This window comes from Haliaeetus albicilla, chromosome 2, assembly GCF_947461875.1.
Source record: "Haliaeetus albicilla chromosome 2, bHalAlb1.1, whole genome shotgun sequence".
Classification (NCBI taxonomy): domain Eukaryota; kingdom Metazoa; phylum Chordata; class Aves; order Accipitriformes; family Accipitridae; genus Haliaeetus; species Haliaeetus albicilla.
Window position 1 is genome coordinate 70,918,056 of NC_091484.1, and position 12,595 is coordinate 70,930,650.

General features: G+C 56.9%; 1 protein-coding gene across 1 annotated transcript; it reads left to right on the forward strand.

Moving 5' to 3' along the window:
• Positions 1–8,022: 8,022 nt before the first annotated feature.
• Positions 8,023–11,579, forward strand: MNX1 (motor neuron and pancreas homeobox 1). Its single transcript, XM_069800076.1, has 3 exons — positions 8,023–8,842; positions 10,912–11,072; positions 11,191–11,579. The coding sequence occupies exons 1-3, from the start codon at positions 8,023–8,025 to the stop codon at positions 11,521–11,523; spliced, it is 1,314 nt and encodes a 437-aa protein (XP_069656177.1). The 3' UTR covers positions 11,524–11,579.
• Positions 11,580–12,595: the final 1,016 nt, after the last annotated feature.

Below are 12,595 nucleotides of genomic sequence, written 5' to 3' on the forward strand. Positions count from 1 at the left end.
ATTTTAGCTCAGGAATTTCAGCTCACATTGATCAAATGTGGTGAAATTAGAAGCAAGTAAAAACAAGCCTTAGAAGGGGTATTTTAGGCATCTTTATTTACAGACAAAATCAGCAGCTCTGCCAGTAGTAGCAATAATTCAGGCAGGGAAAATACAGTATCGCTTAGAGAGATACTATAGTACAAGGCTCAAGAGAACAATGCAGCAGCATTTAACTGTGTTGAATTTTATATTGACAATATACCTGAATATTTTCAGAAAATTTTCAATCACTTTATTTGCATGAATCATTCTACCACATAACTATCTCCACTGTAATCAGCAGAGCTGCATGAGCAAAGCAAACTTGTTCTGCTCTTAAAATTAAGCATTTTATTCTGAAGTTAATAATATGAACTTTAAACGATTTTCTAGCCTTCTACAAACAAGATCATGTCCTGGAAATTTTCTTCAGAGATGTTATTAATTCCATTACCTTCTTGTAATTATTTCTTATCCTTAACATGGGAAAATTGATGCTACAAAGTGTTATCTGTCCCCAGAAAATTATAGGTGCCACAACAAGTTGCCACGCTCTGCACAGATAAGCCAGGAAAGCAAAGAAACCGCTTAGATTGATCTATTTTATTTGTGTTTGATATTTTCAGTGTGTCTGCATTTTAAATGTATTTTAATGTAAAGGTTAATGGAGTTTTAATAAAGGGCAGATGGCTACTCTAATTGCAGAACACCCGCATACTCTTTTAAAAACCTCTTTAGCTGGCTAGACAGATATTAATAATTCTGAATGCCATTAGAAAAAGCAGAGGTTTGAATCAAATGATTCTTCAATGTTGAATTTATTATTAAACCAAAACTGCAATCATTGCATACATTTTGCAAAGAAAAATTGTATTATCAATATATTTCCCATCAAGTGATCCTGTGAACTCTCCGTTATCTATTATCTATAGCTAAATTATATATACTAAAGCACCCAATGTTTTACTTCCTATTATATATTGTTTTTTATCCAGATGTCAACTTTCAGCCTTTTTTTTTTTAAAGTCTCTAAACGTTTAGCTAGTCATGCAGTCTCCTCCCTGCTTCACTAATTTGATCTGTTTTTGCAAGAGCGGGATTCCTGGGTCACATAGCATTACACATGCACATCGCAATCCCTGGTATGTGTCTTAAAAAAGAAGAAAAAAAGGAAATAAAAAGCATGAGCTATTTTGTACTAGGCCCTGTGCCAAGCAGAGCCTCCTGCCTCCAGAAAATACAGTGAAAGCAAACTGTATCTATGAATATCTTCAGAGCAGCCAGTTCACTGGGAGTGGAAGGTGGCCAAATGCTACGCGGGAATGAAGAAGCCACAGGTACAAATCCTGTGGGGTTTTATCACCGAAATAATTTGATTCTTTGAGCATTTGGAGTCAGGCATTTCAAAGTCCCGATGAAATCCTCAGGAGCTCTGTTGTGAAGCTGAAGTCACAGCAGAATAACCGTGTAACACCTGAAATAATTTAAACTGGACAGCAATTTTCTGCTTTGGAAATAGTTTCTATAACCTCTTCCTGCCCCCACTGCAGACCCCTCCGCACAAGCCCATGTACACCATAACCATCACCATCACCCTCTGAAATTAGCAGTTACATTAACAAGGTTTTGAAATATTGGCTGGAATGCGGTTTGAGGCTCTACAATGGAAGAGAAGTAAGTTTTATATCATTTTATGAATGGACATTAATCAATGCTAAATCACAATGAGAGTCTTATGGAATCACATATTACAATCTCCTAAATCGCAGGAGAAACTTGCCGTGATTAATGTTACTACAATGACATTTGATACACTTAAGAGTGGGAGCGGTTCACGTTTAGGTTTCACCACATTGGGTGCTTTTTCTGAGCCCACATTGGATGGGAGGGACCTTTGGAGCCCAGGCCAGGAAACAATAGCACTTGTCACACTATTAATCTGCCCTTATGATTCATCTTTTATCCTTCCTGACATTTATGTCGTTCCTCTGACATGCACGCTGGAGGCCCAAACAGTCCCCAGAGCTGAACAGCGTGAAGGTGAAGAGAGGCTTCATGTGCCTCTTGGAGAGGTGGCAAGTATCCCACTCCCCACCCACATGGATCTGGTATTTCTCCAAATAATTCCTCTAACCCCGATTGCAAGAAGCCTTGCCTGGTTGGAGAGAGGGTCCCATGGAGGCAGGGCTGGAGCCTGAGCCTGGGACCACCTGAATCCCGAAAGCTCCAGGCAGCCTCCAAGATCTACACACCCGAGGTCCTTCTGGTCACTTGGAGGAACCAGTGACACCAGGCGAGTTGGGGACAGCAAAGCGCAACTCTGCCTGCCACAGGGGTGACTCTGCGCCCACCTTTTCTCTGCCCAAGCCCACAGCTATCAGGGAGAAGTTCAGCATCACCCCAGACACGGGTGGGAGGCAACTTCTCTGTCCCAGGTGTTTAAGCACAAGTCAGTGAAGGGCCACCCAGAAAGCCCACCGGGATGAAGGACGTCCCAGCTACCTGCGCACGGACACGGTGTCTGAGACTCGTGGCCCCCAAGCCCTCACGTGCTGGGGGGTAGGATGGGGTGGGGTGGGCTGGACTGGGGAGGAGGCACCACCTGAGGGACGATGAACTGGGAGACCTGGGGAGTTTGGGTCTATTTGCACCACGGGGGAGCCCCGGGTTGGAAGGGGGAGCAGAGCATGTCCCATGTTGTCCATCCCCCCCCACTGTCACAGCCCAGCCACGCTCACCTGTCCCCCTCCGTGCTTCTGCCAGCCCCTTCCCTGGAACCAACCTGCTGCTGGGGGGGGGGGCTGGCTTCTCCCTTAGCCTTGTGCATGTTCAGGTGTCCCCCCCAGGAGCTTGTGGGGTCTCCCCCATGCCTGACAGCCTGGGGACAGAGCCAGCCCACCTCACGGAGCCTGAAGGTGGGACTGCGAGGAGTCTGTGGCTGCTCTGGAAGGGGGGCTTCGCCGGGGGCAGGATGATCCGTGCTGCCCACCCTGTCTTTTAGGGCAGCTCTCGGGGCTCTTTCCTACGGGGGAGAGGGGAGCAGAGAAGGTGAAAGAGCAGCGGGCCCCCCATCTGCTTCTGATACAGGAGGGACACGCATGTGCCCCTCCATCCCCAGCGCAGTGCTTTGGGGGGGCCCCGCAGACCACCCCAGCCAGGAGGGGGCTGCTTATTTAATACCCCATTAGGTGTACTTAATATATATTTAATACCTCGTTATTCCCTCTCTAGTCCCCAGGACAGGCTCCCGTCCAGGACAGGCAGTGTGGGGGGGGTCCCCCAGCGCAGCCCCTCGCCCCTTTCCCCTGCGAAGGCATTTCGCAGCCCCCCGGGGCTGTAGCGGGAAACCAATCCGGCAGCTTTTCCCCCCAAACCGCCCGGTTCGTCCTGAACGTCCCGTTTGTTGGCAGCGCCGGCGGTCGGAGCGGCGCAAGCCCATTTTCAGAAACCTGCGCTGCGCGTTCGCGCGGAGGGGCAGCGGCACGGGCGGTCCCGAGCGCGTAAAATCCGCGCGGCGTTTCCAAATGATGCATTTAGCCAGATGTTGAAGACGTATGAGAGAAGAGTAGTTAAAACCTACATTATATAGTTCTGCCTAGTCTAAAATTGCACGCGCTGACCCATATATTTTAAACTGTAAACGGACTCCAGTCATTTAAAATATTGCAACGTCGATAGGACTAATTAATTGGAAATAAGAAACGAAAGAATACAATTAAACGAGGAGAGAATCATTTTCTAATTTAATAGCGGGACATTTATAAAGATCACAAGCTAAAAGGCATCGAATGATCCTATCGACGGAGTGTTAAATCAGCGCAGCTGGAGATGGGGGGGGGGCACGGCCCCGGCCGGCCTCCCCCGGGCCCCCGCGGAGACCCGCGCTCCCGTCCGCACCCGCGCAACCTCCGCGCGGGGCAGCGCTCGGCGGCGGAGCGGCAGCTTCCCCCGTCTGCGCGGTGCCCTCAAATGCGGTGATATTTTATTAGCCCCCATTTCCTAACAATAATTTATTGCGATAAAACAGACACCCGGGGTCCTCTTAAATTGTCTTTTCATAATGAATAAATTTAAACTGGCTAATTAATATATAAACTAACCCAATTTGTCAGCTTGATTTGTATTTTAGTTAATTGTGAAAGTAATTACCACACGGGCAAATTAACAGCTTTCTGGAAATGACCAAGGCAGGGTTTTTATTTCCTTCCTGGGTGAAGAAAATTCATTTTTCCCAGCTCTTGATGTGATGAATAAAAGTCATAAATCTGGGTGATTGGTGCAGGCAGAGTCTAAATGGCTTCATATTTCATTTTAGGTTTAATAGAAATATTCATGCTCTGTTTTAATGAAATTAAATTGAAGGGGGGTGGACTGAGAGGCTGTCGGTCGGGGCTTAAAGGGGCAGCGCACATTTGGTGGGTTTTTTGTTGTTTTCTCGTGGAGGAGCAAAAACTGTCAAGCTTTCGTTACGCCAGACAAGCCGCGCCTGATGCGGGGATCGCGGCGGTAGTAGAAATGAATTTAAAATTTTCGCTTGACGTTCTCTGAAGACAGAGAAAGTCTAACGAGAGGCAAAACTTTGGAAGACGGTTTGTAGGGGGAGGAAAAAAAAAAAAAAAAGAAAAAGAGGCAAAAAAATATCCCGGCCTTCTAATGCGGGGACAGCTTTTTCCCCGAATGCAGGGGGGTGGGATGAAGAAAGGGTTTTGGCAGACTGGCCCTTCTCTCCAGGACTGACAACTTGGAGTGCGTGAAATCCCCTTTTTTCCTCGGAGGGACGTGCAGAGGCGGTCGCCCCCGAGCACCCAGCAAGGACAGGGTGCTGATGGGGACCCAACCGCATCTGTTACCTGCCCGCAGCTCTCCCAGCATCCCCGTCTCCTTTCCCGGACGAAAGAAAAAAGTTTGACAACGCCTAGACGTTTTCCCAGTGCCTGAGGCTGGTTATGCCAGCCCGAGTAGCCGGAGGGGCTCGTTTTCTCCCCAAAAGAGTCGGTCCCGTCCCCCCCTCCCCGCCCGGGGCCAGCCAGCCCCCCCGGCCCGGGAGCCGCCCGCAGCCGGAGCCGCTCCGTAATGGATCTGATCTGTGACTTGTTGATTTCCCCTGAGCAAATAAGGCTTTGATGCAGTCCCGGCGAGAGTGGTTAGCTGATGAATTGACAAAAACTAATCAGCTTTATTGGGAAACAGGTTAAGGGCAGCAGAGTGTCAATAATTCTCCGCCTGACCCCCTCATCCATTAAGAGAGGCAGGCTGATTAGACCGAGAAGACCCTGTGCTTTTTGCACTGAAATTGCTTTCATAAACTCACCATTATTAGCAGTCAATGCAAGCGGCTAATTTAGAGGAGACATCCCGAGGATGTCACATTTATCAGGGAGGTTTATGTATCATTATCTCATTTACAGAATGTCGCAGTGTAATATGTGTTTTTGGCAATAACGCTGGCCCCGCGCCTGCGGTTTGTAACGGCTTTGGAGGGACCGGCCGGCCTGGGGGGGCTTTAATTCAGAGAACCGAAACACACACGCAGACACCCCCCCGTCTCCTCCCACGGCGGGGCTCCGGCCGCTCCGCCGTTCCCACCGCAGCCCGAGGTTTGCCCCACGCCGTCCCCTGCGTGTACAGCCCCGGCTTTTCAAAAGGCGAGATAGGCATCTTGTTTGCCCACGGCCGGGGTGGGGGGGGGAGCGGGGGCTGTGCTGAAAGGGGACCACCCGGAGGTGTCGGGGCAGCGCGGTCCTTGCGCTATCTCCGCCGAGATAACGGCGCATTGTTGGCTCCCGGGCAATAGAGTGGATCAACACAGGTGCGGGAACCGCGGGGAGTTCAGGCGGCCCGGATACCCTGCGGAACCTGGGGGGGGGGGGGGGGGGGCAGACACATGGAACGGAGCCGGGGAGGGCGAAGAAAAAATAATAATAATACAAAGGAATAAAAATTAAAAAAAAAAAAAAAAGAAAAAAAAAGGGGGGGGAATGGTACTCGATTTAAAAAAAAAAAAAAAAAGTCTGGAAATCGAAATCCTTCTCCAAGCACTAACTATTGCCCCCCGGGTGGGAGGGCAGCCTGGGAGCGACCAGGAGGGTCAAGGCGGGGGGCCCGGGCTGTGCCCCCTCCAACCCGGGGTACTGCCGCGGGGGGCTGATGGAGGACCGTGCAGCGGACCGTGCTGCTCGGGGCCGGCTCGCTGCTGAGCTGAAGCTTGTGGGTCGCTGGGGGGGGGGGGAGCTTCTCCACACGTCCATCAGCCAAGCGATGCCTCCGTGCGGCACCGGGCCGGGAGGAGCGGGGTGCCCGGACGGGGCGACCGGGCTGAGCCCGCCCCGGGGAGGCGGTGATGGAGCGGGGCGGGGGGCGATGCGGCCCCGGCCCCCCCCCCCGCCAAAGACGGCGGCACCTTTCCGTCCCATCGCCGCCTGCAGAAACCTTCACCGCCCCGGCCACCCCTCGTCCGCCGTGAGCCGCGCATCCCTCCCGGCCACGGCCACGCGTGCCCACCCGTGTCCTGAGCGCTCACGTCCCTCCGCTTACACGGGCTGATTCCCCCTCCGGCTCCGCTCCCTCCTCCCCCAAGCCGCTCCGAGAAGGGGCCGCACACCGGCCCCTCACACCGGTCTCCGTTCGTGCGGAAAAACCCGCGACCGGGACGCGCCCGCGCAGCCCCGGCCCCGCCGGCCCGGGGGGCACCGGGGCTTGGCGCCGGCTCTGCGACCGTTTTCCCCCTGTCCTTCCCGCGGATCCCCGGGGAAGCGGGGTGCGTGGGTCCCTTCTGCACCTGCGGGGCACGTCCCCCGGTCCCCCCGCGGCGTGTGCGGGCCGGCCCCGGCTGCGTGTCGTGCGGGGGGCGGCGGTTGTTTGGGTGTGGGTATATCTGCTCTGCCCCTACCCGTGTGCTGGCGTGGGGCACGGCTGTGTGCCGGTTGTTGCCTGTGTGCGTGGGGTTCCGCCGTGCCACGCGTGCCCATCTGCCGTGGGCGGTCGCGCCTGGCCTGTGCGGGTGCGTCTGTGTGTCTGCTGTGCGAGCGTGTCCGGAGGCTCCAACGTGGGAGGTCAAGGAGGGGAAAAAAAAAAAAAAAAATCAGTGCAGGAGGGAAGGGGAATATCAGGGCACAGAGCAAAGGGTGCGTGTGAGCGAGTGTCTGCGTGTGTGCGTGTACACCCCGCAGAGGTGCTCTGGGCCTTCTGCCCACGGAGCAGCGGGGAGAAGGGCACTAGGAGCAAAGTTGTGGGGTATTTTGTTGCTTGTGTCGCACTCCGCTTCTCTTTTTCCCTCTCTCCCCTTTTTTTCCCCTTTTCCTCCCCCCCTTTTTCATTGCTTTTAATTTTCCCTACCCCAGGGGCGGCAGCGCATCCTTATCCCGGTGGCACCGGCAGCCCCGGGGGCACAGCCCAGCCGCCCCCCGGGGGCGAAGCGGCCCCTCCCGGGAAGGGGGGAAGCGTGTTTCCCATGGCAGCGCTCCGTGCCGCGGCCTGACCTTCCGTTCACACCGCCTTTGCGGGGGTCCCCGCCGCCCCCCCCCCCCCGGGGGGGGAAACGGGACGCTGGTGAAGGAGTGACCCCTCGCCCCCCCTCTTTCCCTTTTCTGTTCGGGCCTGTTTGCGTTAGATAAGCAGGTCTAATAACACTGTTGACAACACCGGGGCTTGGTGGCAGGCTTGACTCCCTGACCCACAGGTGTTTATTCTTTCCGACTCGTTAAAAAGCGGTCGGCGGCGCGTTTATGGCAAATATTTGCCGTGCGCAGGAATGGTGGAACGCTCTCGTTGAGTACACCGCCGGGACCCACGCCGGCCGGGCCAGCCCCGCGGCCGGGCGGGCTCTCCCCGCGGAGGGGCAGCCGGTTCTCCGTCCGCACACCGGGCTCTCCCCTCCCGTTCCACCCGCGGCCCGGAGTCCCCGGGTGCGTGGCGGGGGGGACAACGGAGGGGAGGGGGGGGGCGGAGTGGAAGGGGGCGGGCCGCCCCCCGCTCCGCCGTGACAGGTGGGCGGCGGGGCCAATGGCGGGCGAGGCCGCAGCGGCGCCGGCCCAATGGGAGCCGCCTGCGGCCCTTGAAGGGGCGCGCCGCGGAGCGGGCCCGCACTGCCGCCCGGGGCCGCGCTGCCGCCCGCCGCCGCCGCCGCCGGGAGACGCGGCCGGCCCGGGGCCGCCCGACGCGCCGCGGTTCCCCCCGCCCCAGCCCGCCAGCGCTCCCATGGAAAAATCCAAAAATTTCCGCATCGACGCGCTGCTGGCTGTCGACCCCCCCAAGGCGGCGGCGGTGGCGGCGGCGGGGCAGAGCGCGCCGCTGGCCCTGGTCACCTCGCTGGGCGGCAGCGGCAGTAGCAGCAGCGGGAGCGGCAGCCCCCCGTCGTCCTCCTCCTCCTCGTCCTCCTCCTCGTCCTCTTCATCCTCCTCCGAGCATCCCGCCGGCGGCCCCGCCGACTGCCTGCGCACCGACAGCCCCTCTCCGCCTCGCCTCCTGGCCGCCCACTGCGCCCTGGTCCCCAAACCCGGCTTTCTGCCCGCTACCGGCGCCGGCGCCCACCCGCATCACCACGCCTCGGCGGCCGGCATGGCCCTGGGACTGCACCCCGCGGCGCCCGGCGGGCCGGGCATGCCGGCGCAGGCGGCCCTCTACGGGCATCCCGTGTACGGGTACTCGGCGCTGGGGGGGCAGCACCCGGCTCTCTCCTACTCCTACTCGCAAGTGCAGGGAGCGCACCCCTCGCACCCCGCCGCCGACCCCATCAAGCTCAGCGCCGGCACCTTCCAGCTGGACCAGTGGCTGCGGGCCTCCACCGCCGGCATGATCCTGCCCAAGATGCCCGACTTCAACTGTGAGTATTTGCCTCCCGCCGGCCCCTGTCCCGGGGGGGGGGACACACGACACGACGACTTGCCGGGACCCGTCTCCTGCCTGGAGAGATGAAACCCCCCTCCCTGCCCCCGCGTGGGTAGGCTGCCGCTTCAAACCGGAGGCGACTTTTTTTTTTTTTTTTAATTTTTTTTAAATTTAAGTTTGATTAGAAGGAGGAGACGGCGATCGGCAATGGGTCACCTCGCCATGCCCGGCCCTTGGGGAGCCCCGAAAAGCCCGTGTTTTTTTCACAGCAGGTTAAATAGGAAAGTGGGAAATCGCTTCCTCCCGTTGCAAACGCCCTTTCCCGCCGTCCACGGGGTGCAAAAGCCGCCGGGGAGGGGACACGGGGGCCGGGGGGTGTGGGGGGCAAGAGGCCTCGGGGTCTCTCCCCCAAAAAACCCCGTCTCGATGTACCCCCTCAAAAGCGGGCTGGCAGGTCTTGTCACTCAGCCACCGTTCTTAATTTTATTTCCCTTTTCTTGGATACGGGCTTATCGTAATTATCGCAGGCTCCTCTGGGCAAATGGGTGTAGTGAGGATCTGGGCTTAGCCAAAAATTCGGGGTTCCGCGTTCCCTGGGGATAACGAATAGACATGAAATAAATAAGAGTCAGAAGGGTTTAGGTCTGGGACCAGGGAAGGCTGAAAATGCTGCATTAAACCAGAGAATCCCGAAGTCCCAGCGAAGGCGTGTTGCTGAGCACTAGGCCTCACGGCGATGGGGACCTTGCGTGCATCTGTTTTAGGCACAGATCATTTTCGGAGGTGTGAGCTCTCTGTGGGAATGGCCGATTTAACAATACCGGAGGTGTAGTTTTACGAAAATCATGCCAGGAAAAGAATTGCGATTTTATTTTTTTTTTTTTCTTCCCCTTCTCGTACTCTGCACACACATTCACAGACAAAAAAGTCCATTGTTTTCTCTTGAATTGGTGTTGCTTAGACTGGAACATTCAGGAAGAAAAAAAAAAAATAATTAGGAGAGCTGTCAGAGCCCTGCCTCTCAAACAAGGTGCAGGGGGGGGAATAAATAACCGGAGAGAAACGAGAATGGAGCCTCGGCAAATCGCACCGCAGTGAGAAAATCTCCTCGGCGCTGCCGCCCGGCAGTGGACACTGGCCTTTTCTCTCTCTGGCCGCTTTAGCGAGCCGCCTCCAAACGCGGCCGGGGTGCGAGAGCCGCCCCTTCGTATGTTTTTTTTTTTTAAATTTATTTATTTTTCTAAACCAAATAAGCCAAAGCACCAAAATACTTTGAGAAATGGGCAGTAGCGCTGCCGCGTCGCATCCCCGCCGGTGTCCGGGCCCCGCGAAGGGACTCGGTGTCCCCCCCGGCGCCCTCCCCCTTGCCCATCGCCGGGTCTTGATTTTTCTTTTTTTAATATACAATCCTTGATATTAATTATGATTTCTGAACGCGGAAAACACGCCGATTTTTTTTTTTTAGTTGTTGTTGTGTTTTTTTCCCCTGCAAAGACGGTTTCCCAGCCCTCGCTGCTGATTTACGCCCTGACGGGCGGCCGGTGCCCGGCGCTGCTGGCCTGCGGAGCGGTGCGGAGCGGTGCGGAGCTGGTCCCGGCCCACCGGAGGGGTTCCCGCCTGCAATCCCGTTAATTAAACGGGTATGGACGGGTTGGGAGCGCGGCAGGTTTAACTAAAGCATTAAATGGAGCAAATTGCTGCTCCCCGGAGAGCCCGGTACCCCTTCGCCGCGATCCCTGGCTCCGTTTTATTGTCTCGCGTTTGTTAGGCTCTTGGGAAATCAAGAGACATATTTTTTCTTTATTTAAAAGATTTAATTTAATTTTTTTTTTTTGGTCCCTCTGGGGGATCCCCTGACACTGTACAAGCCGAGAAGCCCCGGAGCCGAAGGGGGGGTGCTGGAGGAGATCCCTCCCTCGGTCCGTTCTCCGGTGGATGACCGTCCATCCTCACTTCAATCTCCCCCCCCCCCGTCTTTCCCCCCTTCCCACCCCGATCCCGGGGTTTGCCCGGCCGCGGTGGGGAGGCTCCGGGCTCACCCCCGCCGCTCCTTTCCTTTCCCAGCCCAGGCGCAGTCCAACCTGCTGGGGAAGTGCCGCCGGCCCCGCACGGCCTTCACCAGCCAGCAGCTGCTGGAACTGGAGCACCAGTTCAAGCTCAACAAGTATCTCTCCCGGCCCAAGCGCTTCGAGGTGGCCACGTCGCTGATGCTTACCGAGACGCAGGTGAGTCCCGTCCCCACGGACCCCACGGGAGAGAGGGGCAGACGGGGGGGGGGGGATGCTGCCGTCGGGGGGGACGGTGGGATGAGGTGGTGTGCGTGTGTGTCCCCGTCTCCCCCAGGTGAAGATTTGGTTCCAGAACCGGCGCATGAAGTGGAAGCGCAGCAAGAAGGCGAAGGAGCAAGCGGCGCAGGAGGCCGAGAAGCAGAAGGGGGGCGGCGGGGAGGACAAGGGGGATGAGGACCTGCTGCTGCCCACCCCGGAGAAGAGCAGCGGGAGGAGGATGCGAGAACTGCCCGACAGCGAGCCCGAGGACGAGGAAGAGGAAGAAGAAGAAGAGGAGGCGGCGGCGGCCGGGCGATGCTGCCCTTACCATTCCTCCGACTGCTCCGAGGCGGACGAGGAGGACACGCAGCCCCGGGGCCGGCACGGAGCCCCGGGGCAGCCCCAGTGAGCCCCCCCCAGCACGTCCCGCTCCCTCCAGCCCCGGGCTCTGCCCGTCCTGCCGGTGGGGGGGGGGGGAGCCCCACGGCTCTTGGTGGGCACCAGCACCGCTCCCCCCCCTCTCCCCGTGTTCTGATTTCTCCCTGCTTGGAGGGGGATGGAGAAGAGGAGCCTCCGCATGCCGGGGAAGAGGATTTACGGTGAATACAGTGTTATTATTGACTGAAAAATCAGACAAAACTTGAGCCCCCTCTCCCCCCCCATCCCTGCCCCCTGGAAGCGCGTTCCTTTCGCTGAATATCGGAAATGTTTTGTTCTTACTATATATCGGGAAAACTGTTTATGTCATGAACGTTAAAACTGCTGGAAATCTCAATACTGTCTTTATTTTTGTATATCGTATTTATAAAAAAAAAAAAATTACCTCTACTTATGCATGCTAAATTATTCCCCAGACCCTCCCACCTGTGCGATGGGGTGGAAAATAAACGGCGTTTTGTACTTGAGATGTGAGCGCTCTGTGCAATGCGGGGGGGGGGGGGGGGCAGATGATGCTGCGCTCCCCCGGGCCGGGGGGGTCCCAGTACCGCAGCCGCTGTGCAATATCTGACATCGGCGTGGGTCTTCCCGAGAGGGGGGGTCTCGGTACAGGGGAAAAAATCAAGATGGCTCTTCCTCCCCCCACCCAGGGACAGCAGAGCTGCCTGTCCCACCCAGGTACTGGGGGAGCGGGGGGGGGGGTCCTCTGCCGTGCGATACTCTGGGGAACCCGGGGCTGGGGGGGGGGAGCCCGGGCAGCAACAGGGTCCCCTCTCCCCCCCCGGGGCTGCGAAGCCGGAGCCAGGGTGTAGGAGAAACGCGGGAGCAGCGCTGGTTTCCACGGGCGGTTCGGCTTGCGAGGGAACGGGGGGGGGGGGGTCTCCGCGCCCTCCCCGGTACCGAGGACGGGACCCCCCCCCCCCCCCCGACGGCCGCCCCGGCAGCGAAGCGGCGGCTTTTTGATAACTGCGGGATTTATCTCGCCAATAAATTTGCAGATCAATTCATCCTTGTCACCGCAGCTCTTCCTCAAATCAATTAGA

Coding starts and splice junctions, on each gene's coding strand:
- MNX1 (XM_069800076.1), top strand. CDS start 8,023: ATGGCGGGCGAGGCCGCAGCGGCGCCGGCCCAATGGGAGCCGCCTGCG. Junction 8,843..10,911: donor CAAGATGCCCGACTTCAACT/GTGAGTATTTGC, acceptor TTCCTTTCCCAG/CCCAGGCGCAGTCCAACCTG. Junction 11,073..11,190: donor TGATGCTTACCGAGACGCAG/GTGAGTCCCGTC, acceptor CGTCTCCCCCAG/GTGAAGATTTGGTTCCAGAA.